General features: G+C 39.1%; 1 protein-coding gene across 2 annotated transcripts in view; it reads left to right on the top strand.

The window, feature by feature from the left end:
- Nucleotides 1–247: 247 nt before the first annotated feature.
- Bard1 (BRCA1 associated RING domain 1) overlaps nucleotides 248–26,545 on the top strand; it is a 65,278-nt gene continuing 38,980 nt past the window's right edge. For both annotated transcript variants that reach the window (XM_027397154.2, XM_035441021.1), the window contains exons 1-4: nucleotides 248–532; nucleotides 13,002–13,058; nucleotides 14,385–14,533; nucleotides 19,768–20,705. In XM_027397154.2, the coding sequence (XP_027252955.1) occupies nucleotides 393–532; nucleotides 13,002–13,058; nucleotides 14,385–14,533; nucleotides 19,768–20,705 (1,284 nt within the window). In that variant the 5' untranslated portion in view covers nucleotides 248–392. The remainder of the gene's footprint in view (nucleotides 533–13,001; nucleotides 13,059–14,384; nucleotides 14,534–19,767; nucleotides 20,706–26,545) is intronic.

The following is a 26,545-nucleotide window of genomic DNA, read 5'->3' as shown; positions in this document are numbered from 1 at the left end:
GCCCCTTGGCGTTGAGGGCGTGGCCTTGGGCCGCGCTCCTCTGATTCGCTCTCAGAAATTCGAGCGCGGTATGTCCCGCCTCCTAGGGCTTGAGGTCATGACCTCATCCCGGCGCCCAGGGATCTCCACTGCGTTTCCGCAATCGCGCACGCCACCCCTGAGGGCGTGGCCTCAAGCCTCGCCCCTCCGTTTCCGGAACTTTGACCGCCTCTCGGAAACTCCGCCCCCTAGCCTCTGAGGGCGTGGCCTCAAGCCTCGCCCCTCCCTCTCGGGGAATTTTACCGCGTTTCGGCAGCTCTGAAACTCCGCGCCCGGCGGGATCCGGCGGGGACCGGCGGTGGCCGGCGGGGTGCGGCACCCGAGCAAGCCTGACCTCCCACCCCCGCGTGGGGATGCCGCGCAGGCCGCCGACGGTCCGCTCCGGGAACAAGCCTTCTCCCGCGCCCGCCATGGAGCCGGCTGACGGCGGTCCCTGGGCCCACAGCCGCGCGGCGCTCGCCCGCCTGGAGAGGCTGCTGCGCTGCTCCCGCTGGTAAGCACCGGCCTGGCGACCTGCTGTCGCCTGCCCCTCCGTGACCCGTTCTCCTGTCTTTTTCTGAGTGGCTTTCCAGTCACTCGCGGCAAACTGGGTTCAAACGGCACTTTTCGAATTTTCGCGGGAGAACAGACTTGGGGGCGTGGTTTAAAAAACTCAGCTCTCTGGCTCCTCCCCGAAGGTGACGCTCGGAGCTGGGTGGATTGAGGCTTTTGGGGGGGTCATTAGGTCGGTGTTTCGGGAAGGTGGCCCCCTCGGGCAGGGCCAAGAAGGCGCCTTTGAGACTGACCTTTTGTAACTTTTCCTAGTAGCAGCCTCGGCGTCGGGGAGAACAGGCGGGAGAGATGGTGACCTGGTTAGGGGTAGTTTGACGACGGCAGTGTGAAGGGCGTCATCACGGTTTTTCCTTAGTTTGATGGAAAGATTGTGGCACTGTACCACTGATCACCACGCCCTATCAAAGATTTTATTCTGTCCAAAACACTCTGGTGAGTGGTACTTCCTTACCTGCAGCTGTTTGTCGAATACGACCCAGGAAGTGCCCCTCATTTCCCATTTTTCTCTTTGGCAGTAGTGAATGTTGAACCTTCAGCCTCTAGCAATCAGTTGTTGCAGTGTTAAACAGCAACTTTTTTTTTTTTTTTTAAGTCGGAAAGACTCAACTGACACCGAAGTTTGCACTTACATTATTATTATTTACAAAATCTTAGTATCTGAAAGAATGGCGATACAGTCCTTAAAAAACTGGGGATTTTGTTAACATGAAGACATTCTGAGCTGAATTTATGTTCTCTTGAAGATATGAGTCATCCTTCTGGGCAGAGACATTATCTGAAACTGTATTTCTAATTGCAGTTGCAGAAGTGAATGATGACTCACACTTGAAATAGTGAACCAAAGGTAGACACTAACATGGAAACAGCATTTCACTTAGGATGTGCTTTCAGCCACATCTTTGGTCCTCTCTACCTCAGAAACAATGATTTTTTTTTTTTTTTTGCTCACTCGTGTGTTATTTTGTTAATAATAAACAGTTATTGAACACGTAAGGCATGCCAGGCAGTGTTTTGAGTACGGAGAAGTCATCAGTAAGCTCCACCTCAGGGGTCCTAAACCAAAATATTTGGGAGAGAGAGGAAAAAAAAAAAAACCTAAATTATACCTGTAAATTGTTTCCTGTGGTGATTATCATATGGTTACAAAAAGGTGATGAAAAAGTGATTTAGTCTGTTTGCTGAATCATTTGGAAAAGACTAACTAGGTAAAGCATATTAATAATCTATAGATTGCCCTAAAATTAAACAGTTTCCCCTTTTACCATCTGCCAGCTATTTCTTTACCATCTAGATTAAGTGAGCTTACCATAAGAGTCAAGAGCCTGAAGACAGACAGCAGTAATTTTACCAGACTTTTAATATATTGCATCCAGTTGGCCAGAGAATATTGGATTTGTGTTTTTTTTTCCTCCCTTTTTAATTAGTATATGAGCCTCTGGTAGATGAACTAAATTTAACACTTAAAGGATATAATTTCATATAGGGCTTTGAGTTAATTTTTCCCTCTGAAGTATCAGCAAATATTACTTAGGTTTTGCAGCCACAAATAATCCATTTTCTTTAAAAAGGTTAAAACAGTGGGTGGCTCATGCTTTTAAGCTAAGATCTCTGGAGGCAGTTAGAATCAGATGGCTCTCTGAGTTTCTAGCCAGCCTTGTCTACATAAAGCTCCAGGCCAGCCAGGGCTACATAGTGCGACCCTGTCTCAAAAAACCAAGTCAAAACAAAATTATAAAAATGTCCTTTGTTTGAGGACTATAGAAAAGCAGGCTTGATTTGGATTAGGGATAACAACTTTCCAAACTTAGTTTTGTGTATATATATATACATATATATATATATATATATATATGTATATATATATATATGTATATGTATATAATTTTTTTTTCTGTTGATACAGTGACATGCTGTGTAGCCTAGACTAGCTTGGAAGATTTTATATACCCATGCCATCCTTACATTCAGTGATCTGTTGTTGACACCTTTGCTCCAGGATTGCAGATGTGTTCCTCCACGGTGTCCAGCTCCAGACTCAGTTTTAACAAAGGAAACTCTAGTTTAAAGACTCTTTAGGCAAACAGTTTTGCATTTCACAGGGAATGATTTATATCACATTGGGAGTGCTTTCCTTTTCCCCTTTTGCTGTCCTTCAAGCTCTCATTGCCTCTCCCCTCCCTCTTACTTGCTATAAAGGAGCAACCCAGGATGGTCTGCTGTCTGCTTCGGCTCATCATCATCCAGAGTGTCGAGTTCTTTGAAATCATGTATGTCCTTTTACAGAGCTTCAGAGTCCTCCCCAGTAGGCTGGTGATTACCCCGATTACCCTCACAATCAGCTTGCAGCTGTCATTTCTCTGGTGCTCCCAGCTGTCACCTGTCTTGTGTAGCACATTGGATCTGTTTTGTAGCAAGCAAGACTTGCTCTTGCAGTGGATTGGCTACATTACAGGTCATCCTTTCCCGACCTTTAACATAACTGTGGCTTTGAGGTGATGCTGGTGAAAGTGTTCAAGAGGCCAGGTGTGACATTTGTGTTAGGGCCAAGCCTCACAACCAAGCAGAAGCTATTTAAAGATTGGGGAAAAGGAGGCCAGCAGAAAGCAGAGTACTAGTGTGTTCCTAAAGAAGCAGGAAATGCATATAGGAGCTGTCCTGTCAATGCTCCGTGTGTCCCTGGTGCTCTTTTGTGAATTAAAATTAATTAGTTACTTCCTGGCATATTATTGGGGTGAGGAGGGTTGTCTGGGCCTTTGAGTTTTTTATATTTCTTTAGAGAAGATTAAAAAATAATCATAACTTTGAAGGTAGTTGGTTTTCTTTTGTCAAGGTATCCCTTATTTAAAAGACAAAAATTTATTTTACATCTAAGTGTATCTAGATATGTGGCGCTGGGATGTGTCTTTTGAGACATTCTAGCTTTGTGGTTCAGACTGTCTTGGTACTCACTGTGTAGCCCAGGGTGGCCTCAGACATGTTGTGATCCTCCTGACTCTGCCCAAATTTAGTGATTATAGATGTGAACTTGGCTTTCTTTTATGTCTTTTTTGGGAAGTTTTGAGGCATAGCATCTTGCTATGTAGTTCATGTGGGCTTTAAATTTGGAATCCTCCTGCCTTAGCCTTGAGAGTGCCAGGACCACAGCACTATACATGGATTCCAGGGGTTGGGTAGGTTGCTTAGTGGTTACAGTGTTTGCTGTTCAAGCATGAGGACCTGAATTCAGATCCCCAACTTCCACATAAAGTGGGGCTGACTGTGCATATCTGTAACCCCAAAGTGTCGGGTGGAGGGAAACACTCTGGCTGAAATGGTTATCTCCAGGTTAACTAAGATTGTCCTAAGAAAATTAGCTGAAATGATCGAGGAGATGATATCCTAGCATTAGCTCTGGCCTCTGTCTGCACTACCACATGTGTATACACCATAACTTAAAAGTATACATACTAATAAAAGGAGATGGGTAGACAACCACCGGCCCAGCTCAGCTTCAGATCCTGGATCAGTGGTACTCTTTGTTTATTCATTGTTTACTTAATGTTAATAAGATTGCCTGTTTTATACTAAATGGTATATGACTGTTCCTAAAATAAAGCACAGATTTCCTGACTCCAGCATTTAGCTTTCTTTAGGAGTTTAGAATCTTCAGAGTGATTCTTACAGGTCACTGAACCTTAACTAGGATGATTGCTCCCTCTTGTTTGCTGTGGTACTGGTTGGTTATTCATTAGAACAAGAAACTACCGAGGCATACTAGCACAATGCGTTTTCTACCTGTAAGGCATATGTGCTCAATTTCAAGGAGCGTAAGGGATACACAGTTCCGGGTAAGTGATGATGAAGGCCCAAGAGATGTAGAGGAGAGGACTTTGCTTAGGTCTGTGTGGCAGAGGAAAGGCACATGGGCTTTGCAGTTGTACCTTTGAGATGTGGGTAGATTTTTGGAACCATTAGTCACGGTGGTGGTGGTGAGATATTAGCAAACGATTGTGTGCTGAGAATGGGAGGATAAACAGCAGTGGCTGAGACGGTCTGGGACTTCAGACCAATTAGATCTTGAGGGATAAGAAGCCTAACAACGAAGAGTTCATTTAGTTACATAATTTATGTTCCAGTTTGTTTCCCTGTTGTTGGGATTAACACCTTGACCAAAAGCAAATTGGGAAGAAAAGGATTTACATCAGTTTATATTTCTAGGGGAGGGTCAGTCACCAAGGGAGACCGTGGCAGGAGCTCAAGACAGGGAACCTGAAGCTGGAACTGCAGCAGAAACTGTGGAATATGGCCTGCTCTCTAACCAGAGCTCAGCTGGCTTACTTATCCAGCCTAAGTCCAACTGCCTAGGGATGCTGCTGCCCACAGTGGCCTGGGCCCTCCACATCAATTGTCAATCAACATAATTAGCCAATCTGATAAGGCAGTTTTTCAATTGACATTGCCTTGACCTAATTAACTCTAGGTTGTATCTGATTGACAGTTAAAAAAAAAAAAAAAAGAACCAGCACAGCTAACTTCCTAAGGAAAGCTACTCAAGTGGCCTTCTAGAATTCTGGTATCCTTAGCTATCAAATGATGAACATAAATGAATTGGCTTTTAAAGCTGTCTCCCATGTACAGATTTCATAATTGGCAGCATTGTTTAAAGCTTTTAATAAACATTTAAAACATATGTAAAGAGGGGCACAGGTAGTGCCCAGCTTTTACTGTATTCTCCATTCTAGAATTCACTATTCATGTCATTTATTCATGTGTTATTTTACTCACATGCTTGATATCTGTCTCTGGTATAGTTCTCATAAAGACAGCTTCACATTTTTAGCCAAAGTGCCTGATGCAATGTTTCTTAGTGTTAAAATAATGAATGAAAAAATTAGGTCAAGTAGGTCCCAGTTTCAATACCAAGATGACCTACTTAATACACCAAGAGAACAAGAGACTCCTCCATTGGTTTCTAGTGTTAATTACCAAAACTGAGCAGTGGTTAAGGCCTCAAGGCAGCTGTACATGTAGGTCAGTCTGACTTCTGAGATTCGGAGTTAAACCTACCATATATGCAGTCCCATTATGGGTGAAGGCCCAGCTGGTGCTTCTAGAGAAATTTACCAGATACACGGGACACCTTTTATTTAATTTCAAGACAGAGTCTCATTATGTTGCTTAGGTTGCTCTCAAACTCACAGATTCTCACTCCTCAGCCCCCCTAGTGGTGGGATTGCCAGTGCATGCCACTGAGTGCAGCTGGATGCCCTTTTTTCTGTCCCTTATGCCACAAGTGAAGGTGTTACTGGTAAGCAGATCTGGGCTCAGAGGAGACATTAGAGAGGGACAATGGACACATGCAGGAGGTACTCACATGTGATTGAAGTCTATTTCTAGAAATGAGAAGGGAAAAAAGGAACGCCTAGGTGTGAGCCTTGAAATCCAGAATTCGAATGGCAGATGAAAGGGATGAACCTTTAAAAGGCAGTCAGAGAAGCAGTTGCTTAGATGTTGTTTTACTTTGGAGGAAAGGGGATAGAAGACAGGCATGACCCTGTTAGATCAGGTCTACCTGATAGTCACTGGGGCTTGTATAGCAGATTCTCTTAGGATAGGATCTGCTAATAATTAGTCATTACTATAATTCTGATGTGCATTTACTTTTGGGATAATTGTCTCATTTATTCAACATTTGCTGACACTAAGCAATTACATACAAATTTAAAGTTTTCCCATGTGATTTACCTGAATCTGACATCAAATCGTCATAAAGAGACTCTGGCCCGGGAAGCAAATCAGTGCCTTGCTCAACCATCATCAGAGAAGCTTCCTTTCTGTGTCAGATGCCAACAGATACAGAGACCCACAGCCAGGCAATATGCAAAGAGTAGACACCTTGGAACACTCAACCCAAAATGGGATGTCTTCATCAAATCCTTCCCTAGAGCTCAGGGACCCTGTGGAAGAGGAGGCAGAAAGAGTGTCAGAACTAGAGGGGATGGAGAACTCCAAGAAAACAAGGCCCCATGAATCAACATGAGTAAAACTCATATGAACTCACAGAGATGGGAGCAGCTTTCATCAGGCCTGCATGGGTCTGCACCTGGGTGCTTACATTATGCCTTTGAGCTTAGTGTTTTTAATGGGATTCTGAGCATGAATGTGTGGTCTATCGTTTAGTGTCTTCCTTGCACTATTTTTTGGGGTTCTGTCCCCTCTGGTTATTTGTTTTGTCCTATTCTGATACGTTAGTCTTTGTTTTATCTTGTTTTATTTTATCATCCCATAGAAGTCTCTTTGTCTCTAATGAGAGGCAGAAAGGGGGTGGATCGGGTGAGGGGTTTTGGTGGGAAAGAACTGGGAGGAGTAGAGGGAGGGCAAACTAATCAGGATGTATATATTATGTGAGAAATAAATCTCTTGAATAAAAGGAAAGAAATAGTTGTAAAGAGTAGTGTGCTTAGTTGGGCATGATGGCTCATGTCTATGATCACAGCACTTGAATGGTAGAAGCAAGAGCATTATAAGTTGAGATTAGCTTGAACTATATGGTAAAAATGTCTCAAACAAACGAACATAAAGCCCAAACCAAATGACTAAGGATGTTTTACCTTACTTACTAAAGACATAGCTTATTCCCTTAAAGGGAGATGTAACAAATTGCTTAATTGGCTTGGAAAATTTGTACAATTTCATGTTAAACACACTGATCTACAACTTAATACCTTGAGGATACCCTAACATGTAAAAGCACTGGAGTCCTTGTTCCATCTAATATTAACTAGCAGTTGGTACCTCATGGGAGTTTAGGGGAGCCTTTCAGTTAAATACTTCTGCTTCATTAGTATAATCTCAATTGAATTAGATTTTTCTTTTAAAGAACATTTTATCAGTAGGATTTTTTAGAATTTCTTGTTCTCATTGTTTAGGTTGTCTATAAGTTATAATGCATGGGTTGCACTGTTGTCAAACCCACTACATATAAAGTTAGAAATGTGAGTGTAGTTGAGAGTCATAAAGCTAAGTTTTTTTAAAGGATGGGGTTTTTTAAAGATCTCGTTATCAAGTAAGTGTCTTTTCTGTAGTTTTTCCTTTCTCATGTTATTTGTGTATCCTAGAAAATAGGGTAAATGTAGAGTGATGAATTTTTGCACAAAGTCTCCCCATCACTTTATCCACTAAGGATTATTGAAATCCATGCTAGGTGGGTGAAAGGGATTGGGGAGCTTTAAAAAAAACAAAACAAACAAACAAAACAAAAAACAACCAACCAAACAAAAAACAACAACAACAAAAGTCTCATGTGAAAGGCTACAGTCTATTTGGAGATAAGGAAATGAGAATCTGGCAGTTAAAATAAAAGTGTGTGTTTTCAGCATTAAATTCCAGAACCCCAATTAGATGCTGCTCTTTGGCACTTTAGAACATTTTATATCTCCCTTAAGTCTTACATTAATTTGTTTGTATAATATCCCACTAGATTGCAAACCCCTTAGGAAAAATGGCAGAGTCAGTTTAGGGTTCTTCACATGCCTGGTAATTGCTTGTAGTCTTTTGTAGTAACACTCAACTGGAGTGAGTATTTTTGCCATAATTTTAAAGGCTTATGCCTTAGCATAGTTGACAAAGGTAAAAGCCTGTGGTGAATACATTCTTTATCCCTCGTCACTTCTCAGGTATACAGTTTGGGTTCAATTCAATTTTTTACCTCTGGGTTTTCAAATAACACTTATAACCCCATTTCTAGGTGGTTATCTAGTTTAGATGCTATTTCCTTTCTTCTTACTCTTAAAGTTGAATTTTCTTATTCCATATTAACCTTGTACTGTAGAAGGTGCCTGGGAATAACATTCAAAGTCTGAAGTAATTTTCCATTATTAATTAAGTCCTCACTCCACTATTCTGTCACACCTCTTAGAACCTTTGAAAAGTCCTATGTGCCTATTTTTTTCTAAACAATATATATGACATTTTAATTGGATTGCCTTTTCATATTTTGAAATTTTCAAATAGCTTCATCATGGGTCCTTGAAGGCAGCAAAGACTTTTACTTTTTAAACATTTTTCTTTAGTTTTGAGGATTTCATACGTATGTACAATGAAATATGAGCATAGTTGTTCCCTATTTCCCCTCCAGTTCCTCCTATACTCTCTCAGCCTACCCTACTTCCAACATCATTACTTTAAACTTTTTTCTTTCAATCCATTAAGTTCCATTAGTGCTGCCCTTATGTGTATGGGTGTGGGGCCATCCACTGGAGCATGGGAAACCTACCAGTGGCCACACCCTCAAATGATTTCCTCTTCTCTCTCTCTCTCCCTCTCCCTCTCCCTCTCCCTCTCTCTCTCTCTCCCTCTTCCTCTCCCCCCCCTCTCTCTCTCTCTCTGTGTGTGTGTGTGTGTGTGTGTGTGTGTGTGTGTGTAAGTCTGTATAGCTCCTTAGTAAGGCTCCAGGCCTAGAGATCATCTACCTTCTCTGTGCTTTGGCTGTCTTGATCTTATGTTGGTTTAGTGTATTGTTTCTTAATCTCTGGAAGCTTTTAAAATCTTACCTAGATAATGCTTGGTGTTTTGAAGTTTTATTATTTACAAGTATCTATCAGACTCAGCAGAAATTCCTGTAGTTTAAGTAGTTGAGTTAAAGTTGGGTGCATCTAAGATTTTGGTTATTATCTCTTAGTTGAAGATAAAATTCTTTCACTCTTGGTATCTTAACCAAAAGTTTGGCTTTGACATAGATGAACTTCACCTCTGCAGTGTCTGCCTTGTATCTTCCCCTGAAGTTGGCCTTTTCTTCTCTCCATTTGGCCATCACATTTCTTTCCCTCATTGCTCTTTTCCCCAGAACCTACACAGAACTCACTCACATTGCCCATGTCTTTTCTCATTTGTTAAAGACCTTAAGAAAGCCAGTGTATCCCACTAATTACACTAGTTCCACTGATCAGTTATTCATAGATATTATACTAGTGCTAATTACATGGTAACATATCATTGCTAAAGGATAAGAACTATAGAAAAGGTTCAGAATTATTGTAGGAAGGAAATAGATTTAGAAACAGAATGCAGACATTGAGTTTACCTGTGCCGGAGAAGGCCAGGAGGCTGTGTACTGACTGCAGCATGGAGATCTGCTGACTTGGAGGGTGGGAAGAGAAGCAACTAGGGCAGTGCAGAAATAGGCAGGGAGAGGTACTGGAAGAAAATGAAGACTCAGTTGAAGGAGAGGTTCAGGAAGAAGATGAGGTCAGTGTAACTTCACAGGGAAGTCAGGGAGGAGAAAGAACCAAAGCATTCTGGAGAGCTTTGTTGAGGTGCGAGCCAGAGCTAAGATGGTTAGGATGGTCTTACTGGTAGAGCAATTAGTTCAGTTGGAGGAGATGGTAGAATGGGTGGCAGTGTCCAAATGAAGTGTTTTTTTTTTTTTTTTTTTTTTGTTAAAGGAGAGATTACTTGTGTTAAGGTTTCTGTTGCTGTGAAAAGACACCATGACAATGGCTACTCTTATAAAGGAAAGCATTTAATTGGGGTGACTTACACTTTCAGAGGTTTAGTCCATTGTCATCATGGGGGGTATGGCAGTATGCAGGCAGACGTGGTGCTGGAGAAGGAGCTAAGAGTTCTAGTCAACAGGAAGTGAACTGTGTCACTGGGTGTAGCTTGAGCATAGGAAGTCTTAAAGTCTACCACCACAGTGATGCACTTCCTCCAACAAGGAAATACCTACTCCAACAAAGCCACACCTCCTAATAGTGCCACTCCCTATGGGGGTCATTTTCTTTCAAAACACCACATTACCTGTATATGCTTACATGTGAGTGAAAGAAAGGTGATTCAAACAATGATGGCTATCAACTTTAACCAGGGAAGATATGGGAGCTTGAGAGCAGCCCATCTCAGGAATGAAGAGTACCCGGGGAAGGGCTTCTCCTCTGAGACTGAAGGAAGGAAGGGGTGAGGTTATGGAACAGGTAGCAGAGGTCTAGAAGGCCACAGGTTCACACACCATGTGAGGTACTTAGGAGCACAGGTAGCTTTGAATATTGGTCATTATTTAGCTTTTAATTTACTGATCGTCTGTCTCATCATTATAGAGATACAAAGGTTAGATAGATTAACTGCTTTTTAAAGACACAATTTTTCCTCTTTTTTCTTGATGTCTTATTTTGGATAGAGTCTTATTTTTCTAGGCCAAGATGGTTTGGAACTCATTATGTAGCTTAAGCCATCCTTAAACCTAGGATCCTCCTACTTCTGCTTTCAGAGTCTAGGAGTGTAGGGGAATTAGGTGTCCACTACCACGTCAGCCATCCTTCTGTCTTTTTTTTTTTTTTTTTTCTTTTGTTGTTGAGACAGGGTTTCTCTGTGTAGCTCTGGCTGTCATAGAACTCACTTTGTAGACCAGGTGGCCTAGAACTCACAGAGATCTGCTTGCCTCTGCCTCCTGAATACTGGGATTAAAGTCCTGCATTACCATCCTGGGCTTCCTTCTGTTGTTATTGTGGTATGCAAAGCTTGAAGGCAGAGGACCCTGAGGCCTGTCTTAGCATTCACAAATATCTTATGTCAGTAGCAAAAGTGGCTCTGAGTGGTTAAATCTTGTGGTCTGGGCTGAATACAGAATCCATTGAACTACAAGGATGGTCAGTATTCACTGTAGATTGAGATAGGCTTTGACTAGGTTGATGCTAGATACAGACAAGGTATAGGGAATCCATGTTGTAGGGGACCAAGTAGAATTTAGCCATAAATTATGAAAGAGGTAATTAGGCTTGGTAGTTCATATAATACAAATTACAGGAGCCATACACATACTGGTTGCAATCATCTTATTGCTAGAGTCACCAAACTCATGTTTGCTAATCTGTCCTATATAGTGTGATCAAAAAATGAGTTTTTGAAAGTAATGAGTTTTATAATGTCAGTGAGCAGCATTTTTAGTAGCTTGAGAAAACAGGGCTATGTACTCTCTTCTTAGCCTCTTCCTGAAAGCTCCATTTCACCTTAATGTTCATATCTATTAAAATGTGCAATGTGAAACGTTTGAACTTTCCAGAAATGCGGAGAACTGTGTTTTACTGATCTGTAGTTTGTGTTCAGAGGTAACTGGATAATAATGGTGGAAACACCTAAAGGTCTTGGGGTTGGTATAATAAGCCAAGTGCAGGAAGTGGTCATCCTTTATAGGCTTCTTGTGTGCTGGCTCTTGATGCATCACCATGCTGAGTGGCAAGGCTTAGCACATGTGTGTTAGGAAGAGCCTGTCCTTTCCTATGACTTCAGGGCAGCAGGCATTCTGAGGGACAGCCCTGGGGAGGTTTTCTTCTGCCTTCCTTCAATGTATTGAATCTCTTTCAGTCTGAAGACTGCCAGCTTTATTTGTGTCTGGAATTGTTTAAATAATCAACTAGCTGTAGACTGAAAGAATGATCATATTTGGCCAAAATGTAAATAATAGGTTTTTGTTTGTTGTTTTTAAATGGGAAGCCATGTATTATTATGATCAAGATATCCCAATGTCCTACTTTTCTGGGACAGTTCTGGTTTGTAGCCCTGGTTCCAACATTCTATTCATTTCAGCACCCCTCTTGACACTGAGAAATGTTTTCATTTGGATGACAGGCTACATTTTGAGATTTATGGGTTTCACTTCAACTCACTTGGGGAAGATGTGCCTTAGCTGTTGAAAGTTGAAGTTTAGAGGTGCTTGAACACTGATCCCTGATGGGAAATGTCCTTATGTGTATATGTTTGTCTTATTGGTTGTAAATAAAGCACTGTCGGCCAATAGAGAAGATAAGTGGGACTAGGAGTTGAGGAGGATCCTTGGAAATGTAGTAAAGAAGTCTTGTGATCCAGGCAGGAAGTGACATAGCAGGCAGACTCAGAATATAAGCAAGAACAAGCAGGGTTAAACCGCTCTCTTCCTCTTCCTCTTCCTCTCTTCTCTGGAGCCGCCATGTTAGTCTGACAAGAGAGGACGTATGTTGCTGGCGTCCTTGATCAGATAAGTCTTTATAAAATATATAGATTAATAATTATGGTTGATACTTAAGACAGAGATAGCAGATAGGAAATCCTAGTCATTGGCCAGCAGCATTGTAATTAATATAAGACTTTGTGTTATTTCAGGCGCCCACAGGGCAGCGGGGCTTGGGGAGGGGGCTAGTGGAAAGACTTATTGTTACAGATCCCTTTCCCTAATCTCTCAGCAAATGCATTATAAAAAGTACTAAAATTTGTCATGATGTTGACTTTGAATACAGCATGGGGTATATAGCTAGCAGAATTAAAGACTTTGCGATAAATGTATCCTTAATATTTTCTGCTTTGATAAAGAGAGAAACAAGATAATGTTAGGGCTTGGGTTTGTAACATATTGGGTATGAAATGTTCATGTAATAATGATGTATCTTCCTTTTTTCAATCAGCACTAATATTCTGAAGGAGCCAGTATGCTTAGGAGGGTGTGAGCACATCTTCTGTAGGTAAGTAGTTAGAGCCTGATGTGCACTCTGGTGTAATTGTGATGTCTGTCTCGATGTGTGTGTACTCTGGTGTAATACTGATGTCTGCCTTCATTTGTGTGCACTCTGGTGTAATAGTGGTGTCTGGGTATTATCTTGAGTTGTTCTTGTGAACTGTTTTCATTTACAAATAAGAAGTAAAGTCCAGAGGGGAAGTTCCAATGGAAGTAGCTCTGCTAAGGTTTTGGTAAGCAGCAATGCCTTTGGCATAATTCTGATATGTTCTCTTAAATATTAGTTTTGAATGACCGAGATAGTAATCTTTTAAAATTTATTGAAGTCTAATTCTCAAATTTCCAAGGTAGGGTGACTTAAAACGGGCATTTATTGTTGTGGGTCGGGGGCAGAAGGTCAACTTCTGATATACATTGGTAGACATTGTTCTCCCTGACGCCTGAAAGGAGTACTGTTCTTGCTTGGTTTCTTCTGGGCTGTTAGTGAGGTTTTTCCATTGTTGTGACAGGTTATCTGATTTAAGTAGTTGATGGGTGGATATTAGTCAACCTTTTTGTCACTGTTGACAGAATACCTGACATAAGTTACCTGAGGAAAGACTGGTTTGAGCTCAGGATCTCAGGTTTCAAGGATAGTGCTTGACTTTGGTGAGTTTGGTGCTTGAACACCAATTTTGCATCTTGGGGTTAGTGTAATAAGCCAAGTGCAGGGTGTGTTCATCCTTCAAAGGCCTTGTGAAAGAGGGCACTGAGGTGGTAGGAGCATCTGGAGGTAAATGTTCTGTCATGGCGGGTGGGACAGAAAAAGGGTTGGGGATTTGGCACTAAGTAGAACCTTCAAAGGCATAACTGTGTGACTTCTCTAGCTAGGCCCCACTTCCTAAAATTCCATCTACCTCCCCAAAGAGCACTTCATGGTTGAGGACCAAGTATTTGACAGTGAGTCTGTCAGGGACACTTGTAATGTTATGTTTGTATCATAGCCTCTAAAGTACACGTTTGAGATTCATATATAACGGGAGAGAAGGATTTATTTTGGTTCATAGGTTTAGAGGTTTTTGATTCATAGTCCTTAATATTGAGACTGTATTTGTTCACACCTATATAGCCTTACCCTTTAGGAGCCATAGATTTGTTTGATGGGACAAAATTAGATTGTCATGCTTAATAATGTCTCATCATAGTAAATTGATCAGAGACTTTACATATATATGCATATCATATTCTCAAAGCACACTGCTTTACCATTCTATGTAAAACAACTGCTGTTTTCCTTCTGTTCATCTCTCTAGTGTTTGGAGATTCTACTAAATTTTCTTTTAATGTTTTTAAGTGTGTGTATAAGTGATTGCGTTGGATCAGGATGTCCCGTGTGTTACACACCAGCCTGGATCCTAGACCTCAAGATAAACAGACAATTGGACAACATGATTCAGCTTTATAGGAAGCTTCAAAATTTGCTACATGACAATAAACTTTCAGGTGAGTAACATGCGGTCATTGTTTTGTTAAAGAGTGGACACATTAATAATGATAACGGTTACATGAAGAAAGAATGGATAAAGAATTCTGAATGATGTAGTTTAGATTTTAAGATTAGTAGGTTTTTTTTTAAAGTTATTTTGAGAAATGAGATAATTAAGTTTCAACTTTATAGATGAGGTACCAAGATCCAGAGAAGTGAAATGTTCTTGCCTGCAGTCACATGTATAGTTAATACAAGAAGCAAGAGAAATAGTGCTCATTTCTTGATGTCAGTCCAGAGAGTCTCACTTCGCACTGACGGCTTTTTGCAGTTGGGTTAATTTCTATAGTCTATGGATACTATAGTGATTTTATTTATAATAGTGCCTAAATCACTTAAGTCCCTGTTACAAGATACAATACAGTATTCTTGGAAGGATCACTTTTCTAGACTGAATTAATTAGGTATACATTTTGAAAGAGTGAAAATCTAACACTCATTTTCTTTTCTATTTAAATGGGGGTTAATGTTTTTCAAATTGTTCTTAGACTCTATGTATTAACTATATATCTTCCCATTGTGCTTTCTGCTGAGAACTAATTGGCTGTGAAAAGAAACTAAAGTGTTTTGAATTTTCATAATTGGATGTCGGATTTGTCTTTTCATTGACCAAATCATACCATTTTAGCATGTATTTATAAGCAAACCTGTCTGGATGCCATGAAAGATTGATAGGGATAATATAAAATTGTTGGCTCTTTTTCTGTTTTTAAGTCTTTTGTTCTTTGGATTCTGATGTAATAGTGTAACAGTCAACTACTAGTAAAGTTGATTGAACAAAATTAAGCAAGTCAAATGCTTTTAAGTATTATTGACAACAGGTCTGTATTTTTAAGAATGCAAGTCATAGTTAAGCCATGTTTACATTTAGTTATTTGGTCATTTGTTTGTTTGTTTGTTTTTTTAAGACGGGGTTTCTCTGTGTAGCCCTGGCTTTCCTGGAACTAGCTCTGTAGACCAGGATGGCCTTGAACTCATAGAGATCTGCCTGCCTCTGCCTCCTAGTGCTGGGATTAAAGGTGTGTGCCACCACCACCCATCTTAGACTCCATTTTTTTAATGATAAAATATGTTATCATAGTACTATGACTTACGGTATCCAGGTCTGTACATATATTTTGTAAAGTGCTTGCTTTAAAAAGTATTGTGGTTATAAGTCTTTTAATGTATTGAATACAAGGCTGACTACTCGGTATTGGATAACCACTTGGGGGACACTTCTGTAGCTCCCAACATTCATTAGTTTCCTGTAGTTCTTTATATAGGTTTGAGGCCTCATGAGGTTTTTCCCTTTTGTGCTATCATATCTGTGGGTGTCATTGGTTCTGGTCTTGTTTGGGCAACATATATTTGTGTATTAATTTATTATATAAATAATAACTGTGTATGTGTTTGTGTATAACAACAAACAAAAACAGGCCATGAATTTGAGAGAAAGCGGGGTGTGAGGATAATTAGGAGGGGCTGGAGGGAGAAAAGGGAAATAAGATACTTATGGCTATGATTATTGGCCAAGCGCTGAAATGTGGGATTCTACTTTTGAGATTGTCATATTTTAACTTTAGTCTTCTCTAATTGCTGTGTAGTAGTGTGCTAAGTTACAGCAGATGCTATAACAACATGTGACAAACTAGATGGCTTAAATAAAAGGAACTGTCTCAGTGCTGTAGGCTTGAAGTTTAGTTTCAGAATTGTCCTCTCTGAGATCCATGGCTTGTAATCATGGTCACCTCATGTCCTCATACTGCCTTAGGGCATTCATGCCAGTGCAGCTTCATCTTGGATAAGTCTGCCTAATGTAGACTTTAATTAAGATTACATTTGGGTAACAGGTATTAGTTATATTTTCCACATGTGGATTTAGAGAGTAAAAGTATAAATAAATAATTTTGACATTTTTAATGGTGATAAAATGGGAGGAGACTGGTATGGCCTTTGTAATCTAATTGCCATCTGCAGTGGCTCACTAGGGTGTTAGGTACCTTGGGGTACAAAAAGGAATAAGATTCCTAGATACTTGCTGTAGTGAAAGGTGCGTGAGCCATAGAATAGTTTTTGTATTTTGTGGACAGTGGAAAAAAATGAGTTTCAAGCAAGGTTCATTATGGGACCTGGGCCCTTTTAGAATATGTTATTATTTTCCTATTTTGAGCATTTGTTTGTTTGGTAGGTATTTGCTGAATTTGTTGAAATAAGTTGGATAGAAATCTGCAGTATGGGACTGGAGTTCATATCCCAGCACTCACACTGCAAGCTGAGCATGCTGTAAACACCTGTGACTGCAGCTCTGAGAGATCTAACAGCCTCCTCTGGCCTTCCTGCTTTACAGGTGTGAGCACTTGTACACACAGGCCCAGGCATGTCTGTGCTCTCTCTCTCTCTCTCTCTCTCTCTCTCTCTCTCTCTCACTCTCTCTCTCACTCTCACTCACACACACACACACACCACATAAGTAATCTAAAAGAAGAGAACAAAATCAGCAATGCACCTTTGCTACCTTGATAGGAAATCACAGAAATGCTAGAAAAATTTATTGAATATACCTGTTTTTATAGTACATTTTTTTTCTATTTTAAGTTGTATCACTATCAACTTTTCCCTAAGTCTTCTCAAGCCAGTTCTGAAGGGTGTTCCAGTTTTAAGTTCCCCTTCCAGTAGCTCCTTTTTTTTTTTTTTTTTTTTTTTTTAGTACATTTAGTATATGTAGTGAGGACCTGTGCTAGTAAGTATTTCTAAAACTAAATTTTAATGGTAGAAGGAACCAAGAATTGGGAACAAGTAAAAAAGTAAAAATTGCTCTTGTATGAAAATGATCTCACCTTAAAACAAGGACATCAGACTGATTGATTCCTGAAGCCTTAGCTAACTACAAATGTAACTGTTAAATGATCACATGTTAAAATGCTGAACTACGTAGAATGATTAAACAGCTTTCATGTTTGCACTATCTTTAAACAAAAAAACTGTAGTTCATAATTTATCTTTCAAATGAACCTTGTTACTTGCATTTACTACAAACTATGCAATTACTGTAATTAAGGTGGGTAATTAGGAAGAACTTGTCAGATCATGGACACAGTATATGATACACTAGCGATGAAGAACTCTGATTTATAGGAAGCGTGCAAAGATGAGCTTCTAAACATTTCAACATATTTTTTTTGGTTCAGTGTACTTTAAAGAGAAGAGGTTATCATATTTTCCTGATGGCCATTTATGGATCATTTTAGCTTATTCTTTATAACAATATGTTTTCTACTAATAGAGTTAAATTTAAAGTTTCTATTTTCCCCTTGAATCCATCATATTAAATCAGCCCTTGCAGGTGCTGGTAAAGTTCTGTGGAACGTGTTGGTGTTGGTGACATTAAAATAAAGAACGTTGATTGTGCTTTCATAGGATCACAATTTGCATTTCTCTTCACTAGTTTGGGGAAAAATGCCAGTTTTTCTAAAGTGATTACACAGTGTTTCATATATGCTGTGACTTTATAACAGACGGAGAGGAGTGTTTAGATAGCCATGTTGCTGTTGTTATTTTAAATAGACCTAAATACATCTTAACTTACAGAATAATTATTCTTCAGTGAAGGTGTTAATGTTACACAGATGGTAAACAGAGTGTTCACTTTTTTTTTTTAAATAAGGAACTAGCTAGTCAGATTTTTCAACTTCTGTTGTGTAACTTATAATAGAGAATAATTTGGAAAGCTCACAGTGTACATCATTACAATCCTTTGATATAGATTAATGATAGTGAGATCACATTTTCTAATTGCTTCTCTTTTCTATGCTTATTATTAAATTTTAAGGAAAAGAAAACATGGCTAAGCAACTCTTTAGTAACACATGTGTCACTGTTTCTTGATAATTTGTAGTATATTCTGAAATATTTAAATTCAGAGAATAAGACTCTTTTAAATGTCATCATTAAGAAATTTGCTATGCAGAGGAAGGACCAATGTTTTTCTTCCTGAAATGAATATGATAATTTATCAAGCTTAGACGCATTCACCCATAAAACAGTTGTAGCTGTTAATAACATGATTTATGTTGTAGCAACTGAGTTGTTTTGCTTTTTATCTTAGATATGCTGCATAAAATCCAGAATTTACAGTTATTGTTTGTGGTTATCCTTGCTTAATTAGACCAAGTGAGGTGATTAAAATCCCTGAGCAAAGGTGTCAGTACACCTTAGCCAGTAAAATGATTGTGTGCATATAAATTGCATGGTTGTGTACTCTCCTTTATAAGGTAGGAAACATGCTGCTGAAGTTGAAATTTATTTTCTTTAGCTTTGGAGGTTTTAGTCTATTGAATGTATTATCACTGCTCACATACCTTAATTTCCCTTTAGCTGCCCAGTTCTGCTCCTTATTAGTATTATAAACATTGAGAAATCAAGACTTGACTGTTTTTTAGTTGAAAATGTCATCATCCGAATTTAAAATAGTAAATTAAAACCCAATACAACTTTTCACAGGCTACTTGAGGATTAACCTTTAAGTCTTTGTAATCCTGGGGGCTTCTTAAGAAGTAATCCCTGGTAATATTTCATTTTGACCTTTCTTTAGACTTGAGATTGTATCAGAAGTGGCTGGGTTTCAAAATCTACTTATCACTGACGAAAAAAGGCCTTGTTGAATTTAGATGTGTAGTCTCTCTGTGAATGGCAACCTCATTCTCATTGTTTTGATTCCCAAGATTCCGTCTCAGGTACACTGCAGACTATGTATTGCTCAGCAAATCATTTTGATGGCTGTGGGGAATCTGCCCCTCATTCAGTTACATAGTTTTGCTTGTAGCTGGCCTTATCTGTTTACTGTGTCCCCATGTCACCAGGAAGAAGTGGTGGCCTCTTTTTTAGAGCATAGCCTGAATGCTGTTATTGTTAGGCTGGATTGTGTGTGACATTCTTTCAGGGTTAAAAACTAAAAATTACTTATTTATTAAAACACAGTATTTTCCATTTATTCTTCTCTACCTAGGGTGATTTTTACCTGGTGGATGCGTTTATAAGTTGGGAGGTGAAAAACAGACAAAATAATTCTAGGCACTTAAGAATTGGTAGTGTAGCAGTAGAGAAGTCAAAGGTGACTGTCCTTCAGAGAACTAAAAGTCAAATTCATCAGTAGGTCAAGATGGAGAAATTAATCCTCATAGCATGTTTCTTTCCTTTTTTTCCCTATCAGATCCAAAAGACAACACATCTAGGACAGGTTCATTTGATGATGCAGAAAGCAAGAAGAATTCAATAAAAATGTGGTTTAGTCCTCGAAGTAAGAAGGTTAGATGTGTTGTGAATAAAGTATCAGTGCCAACCCAGCCTCAAAAGACAAAAGATGACAAAGCCCAGGAAGCCTCCATATACGAATTTGTTTCCACAAGTCCCCCTGAAGTTGTTTCTAAGAGGGCTAAAACAGCTTCTAGAACATCTGCAAAAAAGCAGCAGAAGAAATCTTTAGCTGAGATCAACAAGAAGGGGAATTCAAGGCCAGAAACAGAAGATAGCAGGTTTGATTCTAAAGAGGAACTGAAAGAGGAGAGGGTTGTCTCCTGTAGCCAAATACCAGTTATGGAAAGTCCACAGGTAAATGGTGAAATAGACTTGTTAGCTAGTGGTTCTGTTGCAGAATCTGAATGTTCTGGAAGATTGACCGAAGTTTCTTTACCATTGGCTGAGCATATAGTATCTCCAGGCACTGTGAGCAAGAGTGAAGAGACTCCTGAGAAGAAAGTCTGTGTAAAAGATCTTCTTTCAGTAGGGCGTAATGAAAATCACAAATACTGTAGCAGGCCTCCTGATCCTACTTCTAAGAATTGTGAGAGAAGCATTCCGAGCACCAGCAGAGATGTCATTAAACCAACAGTGCTTGCAGAAAATATACTGTTGGTTGACTGTTCTTCACTGCCTTCAGACCAGCTTCAAGTTGATGTCACACTCAGGAGAAAGAGTAACATATCAGATAACTCCCTTAGCCTTTCACCAGGCACACCCCCACCACTGCTGAATAATTCAACTCCCAGACAAATGATGTCAAAACCCTCCATAGTGAAGCTGTCACCCAGCATTACCGCCAGGAAAAGAAACCACAGAGGAGAGACTCTGCTTCATATTGCTTCTATTAAGGTAGGCTGCCTACTCTGAACTGAATCTTGGAATGAGACCATATTAGTTTGCTGTTACAATAACAAATACTTGAGATAATAAGAGAAAAGATTTAATTTATCTCACAGTATTGTAAGTTTCTGTCCATACCCACAGGTTGTGTTGCTTTGAATTTGTCACGGTAGATGTGTGTTGTGGAACAAAGCTGTTCACCTCATCATCGAGAAGCAAGAGAGGGAATGAGGAAGGGGTGGAGATCCTGTTCTCTCTTCATGTCTGTGACTTGAAGACCTCAATGTAGAAGATAGTGGCAAGTGGTTGGGGGAAGGGAACCCTGCCATTAGTTACACTCTAGGGATCCCATACTCTTGGAACAACTCCAGTTTTTAGACTTAGTCTAGTTATGTTTCAGGTGATTTCTGCTAAGCCTGACTTATAAAATTAGTCTTTTATTAGTCATCTTATCACATTTATAAAACATCTTCATACATAAGCTATTGTGTTGTTAATGCTTCCTAGACATCGGTAGTTAATAATTATTATACTCCATCCAACTTTACAAGCTGTATTCTATGTATCAAATATCACCCTAGAGCAGAAATAGCCACAGCAACAAATAAACTAATAAAACCTGACAGGCACTTTCAGGTGGCTCACTCACAAACTGTAGATTATATTCTGTTGTTCTAGGCATGAAATAGCCACAATAGAATAGATAGGAAAAATAGTGGCATGATGGTGTCATGGTGGCTTTTCTTCATTGATATGTTCAGGATTACTTTGTGTAAGTTATCTCAATAAGACCATTTGCTTGAAAAGTCTTGCCCAGATTAAAGTTGCCTGTTTTGTTTTCTTTAGCCCAGTTATCAGATATTATTATTAGCTGAGTGATTTACTGTATATAAACATGCAATGATTTGTATTATTTTTTAAGCCGTTAACAATCATCTTTTAAAATTTTATTATGAGTTGAATGTGTATTTGATCTTTTTGCTTTTACAATTCTGGGAAACAAACACAGGGACTCACTCAAGCACTCTTACCAAGTCATTATGCTTTAACTTCTGTGTTTGACTTGATAGACATTGTCTAGGAAGAAAAAAAAATATCAGTGGGTTTATCAGCATAGTTTTCTTTTTAGAAATAATTTTTATTTATTTCTTACCTTAATTCACTCATTTTAGCAAAGAATGAATTGTCTAGCTATGTGAGGAAGCCAAATACTATAATTCTACTGTCTTATTTCAGCTGCATGCTCATCTTCAGAAAAAGATTTGAATGGGTCTTAATGTTAAAGCTACCATAAAGCAAGGAGCGGGAAGCGAGTTCATTTTGCACAGTGAATTCAGAGTTGATGACCTTTAAAGCAGCCAAAATAAAGAAGGGGAAGTAGCAGGTTTATGCAAGTCAAAAAGGAAGGCTTTCCAGGGTTTCTGCTGTGGTTGTTAACTTTTCCCTACAGCACATAGGTAGATTTGCAGTTTTCTTAGTTCTTGGTACTTGTGATGGTTAATCCTGATTGTTAGCCTTTTTGGAGCTGGGTCTGGTAGTTCACACCTGAGTTGTCAGGATTATTTATTTATGAAATTACTTTATTCCATAAATTCTAAAAAGCCAGAGAACTGTTTGCCATATTGTAGAACTCCATTCCCAAAGGTCATTTTGTTCTCTCTGTTTAAAATGACATCTAATTGCTGAATGGGGCAAAGTTTTATCTGGTCAGCCGGTTATATTAGCCGGAAAATGTTAGCTACGATGGGTAAATAATTTTTATTATACTTAATTGTAATGTGCTATAGTTTTTATGAAGATTTGTTTCTTAGTGGTGCTTTTGAAGAGCCAATCTTCTAATAGGGAAAAGGAATTTTGTTTGCATGCTTTTGGAGAGTTACTTTATATTGCTGGAATTGCACATATTCACAGTATATGAGACATGAAGAATCTTTCCTTTTACTGCAAAGTTGCAGAGACAGACATAAATTGACTTGGGCCCACACTCCTTTATGTTTATGCCTTTAAAGTATTACTTTAAGATTTCTTATAAGTTTTCATAAATACTTTCCTCAGATGATTTTCTTTCCAAGGCTTTAAGGAAATCACAATTATTCTTTTAAGTTGTAAGGAGTGAGAGAGTGCTTCTACTTAAAAAAAAATAATAATTGTGTTGGAGAAGAAAGTAATTTAAAGCGACAAGAAGCAGAAGTTAATTTATTTCCTGGAAACTTTGTATTGGTGCAAACTATCCAGTTACTGTGGACCCTTCCTAATTATCATAATTTTATTTATGTGCATGACATTAAATTTACATGAAGTAGAAAGATGAAAATAAGACAGACTTTTAAGTATTAGGGAGGAAAAAGCAGCTTTGGTCTAAAAAGCAGCAGTTTGCTAATCAGTGGTATGTTTTAGGGGTATACTATTAATAGAAGGCCTACCTTTGATGTATGTTTTAGGGGTATACTATTAATAGAAGGCCTACCTTTGATGTATGTTTTAGGAGTAGACTATTAATAGAAGGCCTCCCTTTGATGATACTCAAAAGTGACATGAAAGCAAAGCAGGGCATCTAGGAAATACTCTGCTCATGTCTCTAACACTGCCACTCATTTCCTGTTGGACTTTCACCTGAGGCTTCTGTTTCTCACTTGTTTCTAGTGTTTTCTGGGTTTCTTAGGTTATTCTGTTTTGAATGGTTTGTTTGTTAATAAAGAATTAAAGTAGAAGAAGTTTTGAGAATTTGTGTGTGTATACTTTTGTGGATGCTTTCTTGTTGAAGGCAGGGTAGATGTGGTTCTGGCAATTCATGTATACAGTATTCAGGGAAATTTAAACAAATTTAAACAATGTTGGTAGGGCTTCCTGAATTCATTTGGAACTTGAGTGTAGAACAAAAGTTGCTAAATTGTGTTAACTTGCACAGGAAGTATGGATTTTATACCATAGGGATTTGAGGCAAATATTTTAAAGTTCTAACTGGGCAGTCTTTTGTTTTTTCATATATTCATTATACATAGTTGTGAATTTCAGAATGACATTTCATACAGTATCTAACATACTTCAGCTGTTTCTCCGTGTTCTAATTTCTTTCCTGTTGCTGTGAACAACGTAACCAAAAGCAGCTCAGGGGAGGAAAGAGTTTGTTTCTATGGACACTCTGGGTCACTGTCCATGGTTGACTGCAGGGTAGGAACTCAGGCAGAAATCATGGAGGAATGATGCTTACTGGCTCACTTGCACTCTGGCACATGCTGAACTTTTACACAGCCCAGATCTATCTATCTGCCTTGGTTGGGATTTTGCTCAGGATTGTTTGGCTCTCCTTTGTCTTTGCTGGTTCCAGATGAATTTTAGGATTTTTTTCCTATTATTAAAGCAAGATTTGTTTGTGTGCATGTGTGTGCATGCGTTTGTGTGTGAGGGGAGTAGGAGTGCATGTTCCTGAAGAGGCCGGAAGAGGGGCATCCAATTACCTGGAGCTGTGAGCGTTCTGATGTGGGTGCTGGGAACCTAACTTATATTCTTTGCAAGAGCAGTAGGCACTCATAACAAATGCATAGGGTCTCTAGACCCCATTTTATTTTAATTTTATTTCCTTTCTAGTTCAATGAAGATTGTCATTGAAATTGTGGTGGGGATTACATTGAGAGTCTGTGAATCTCTTTTGGTAGTATGACCATTTCCAAAATATTCAACATTTCAATCAGTTGAAATGTATTTATAACTTTCTTTTAGGCTATTAAAATTTAGTCATTTGGTTAATTTAGAACATTTTAATAAATGTTGCACATGGATTAAAAAAAACAAAAACACTTTTAGCTACTATGTGAAGATGTTCTCTATTTGAAAAGTAGCCCCAAATATGGAACTAAAATTGTAAATTTTAGGGGCTGAAGATACAGATCAGTAGATCAAGTGCTTGCCTAGTATGCAGAGCTTAGGATCTCAGCATTGCAGAAAACCAGTTGTGGCTCTAGTGGCTGTATAAACAGCACTCCGTATGTACGTAGGGACAGGAGGATCAGAAGTTTAAGATTATTCTTGGCTGAATGGGGAACTCAAGGCTATCCTGGATTACATAGGACCTTGCCTCAAAAAAAGTTTTTAAAACACAAAATTTAGGGCCAGGTGAGTTGGTGCAAACGTTTAATCCCAACACTCAGGAGGCAGATATCTGAGTTCAAGGCCAGCCTGGTCTACATAGTGAGTTCCAGGACAGCAAGGACTGTATAGACTCTATATGTCATAGACTCAATCTCAAAGAAAAGAAAAAAATGAAAAGTAGAAAACCATGAGGCCAAGGCAAAAGTTATAGCTGGGGGAACTTAAATAACTTCTACACTCTTAACCCAGTAGATGTACAAGATATGCTTCAGAAGTAAATGGTCTGAGTTACAGTTGGATGGGAGTGAGAGACTATGGTATATGGTTGCACAGTAGGCTGCATATAGTGATGGTAGAATAATGGTGCTGTGGATTTACATTTCAGAAAGAAGATGCTAAATGGTCTCATGTTTGAGTTAAAGAGTAAATAGATGGTGCATGGGGGGGTTGGGAAATTGCAACTTTTCTTAAAGAAGGAATTGAATGCAACAAGTTTACAGTTTTACTTGTATGTAAATTTTATTGACTAGCATTTTCAAGTAGGATAAGTCTCTTATTTTACCTTTCTTTTTGCCATGAACTCAAGTCTTTTCTTCTTCTCCTCTTCCTCCTCCTCTTCTTCGTCTTCATTTCTCTGTGTAGCTTTGGAGTTTATCCTGGCACTTGCTCTGTAGACCAGGCTGACCTCAAACTCACAGAGATCCTCCTGCTTCTGCCTCCTGAGTGCTGGGATTAAAGGCGTGAGCCACCAACGCCTTGCTTTTTTCTTCTTCTTATGTTACCATAAAAGAGCTGGTTTTGTTTTGCTTGCCATGACTGATAATAATTTTAAGAGAGTTTTACAAACTTGGTCCCACTATATAAATGTTATTCCTTTTCCTAAAGCTTCATGTTGCTTTTAAGAGGGTGTGATATCTTTTAAAGCTAGAGATTTTTAAAAAAGGCTTTGAGGGTTGAGCAATACTTTGATTAAACAGGTAATCAAGTATGGCCGAGGATGCCATATCCTTCTGCCCACATTGAATAAGGAATGCATATGATAATGAGACTGCAGTGTTAATATAGTTTGGAGTTGTGTTTCTGGGGAAAGGGATAGAAAGGGTTGGAATGTTAGAAGGTGGCAGAGGGCATGCTTCAGAAGAGAGAATGCAAGCCTAATCCTCAGCCTTATCTCCTTTGTCAAGGCTCTCTTCTGTTAAAAGATAGCAACAGAGGCAATCTTATTGACCAACTATATTAGGGTGTAGTTAGATAGTGATACATAAGACACAAAAAGCTCCCTCCCTCCCTCCCTCCCTCCCTCCCTCCCTCCCTCCCCCCCCCTTCTTTCCTTCCTTCCTTCCTTCCTTCCTTCCTTCCTTCCTTCCTTCCTTCCTTCCATCTTTCTTTTTGAGACACGGTTTCTCTGTGAATATTGTTTGCTGGTCCTTTACTTCGTCTTAATACTCTTATTTTCAACATCTTGTTCATGTTGTTTGAAATTAGGATTTGATGCTACAATATTATTTCTCCTCTCTTCCTTCCGCCTTCCCTGTGTCAGTGAGCCATTGTTGAAAAGTTACTATGTGGATCTCTAGATTGCTGGTCTAGGAGGACAAGGAAGATAGACAACTGCACAGCTAGTGAGAAAGATACATTAGGAATAGTATGGATTTGATGGAAGCTGCATATCCTACCATTCAGTTAATTGATAATGGGTAGTGGTTTAGTTCCAAAGCAGAAAATAAAAATGTAATGCTAATTTTGTATGTCGTGTGCCT

This window comes from Cricetulus griseus, chromosome 2, assembly GCF_003668045.3.
Source record: "Cricetulus griseus strain 17A/GY chromosome 2, alternate assembly CriGri-PICRH-1.0, whole genome shotgun sequence".
In the NCBI taxonomy this organism is placed as follows: Eukaryota; Metazoa; Chordata; class Mammalia; order Rodentia; family Cricetidae; genus Cricetulus; species Cricetulus griseus.
Note: the sequence above shows the minus strand (reverse complement) of the source record. Positions and strands in the feature narration are given on the sequence as shown.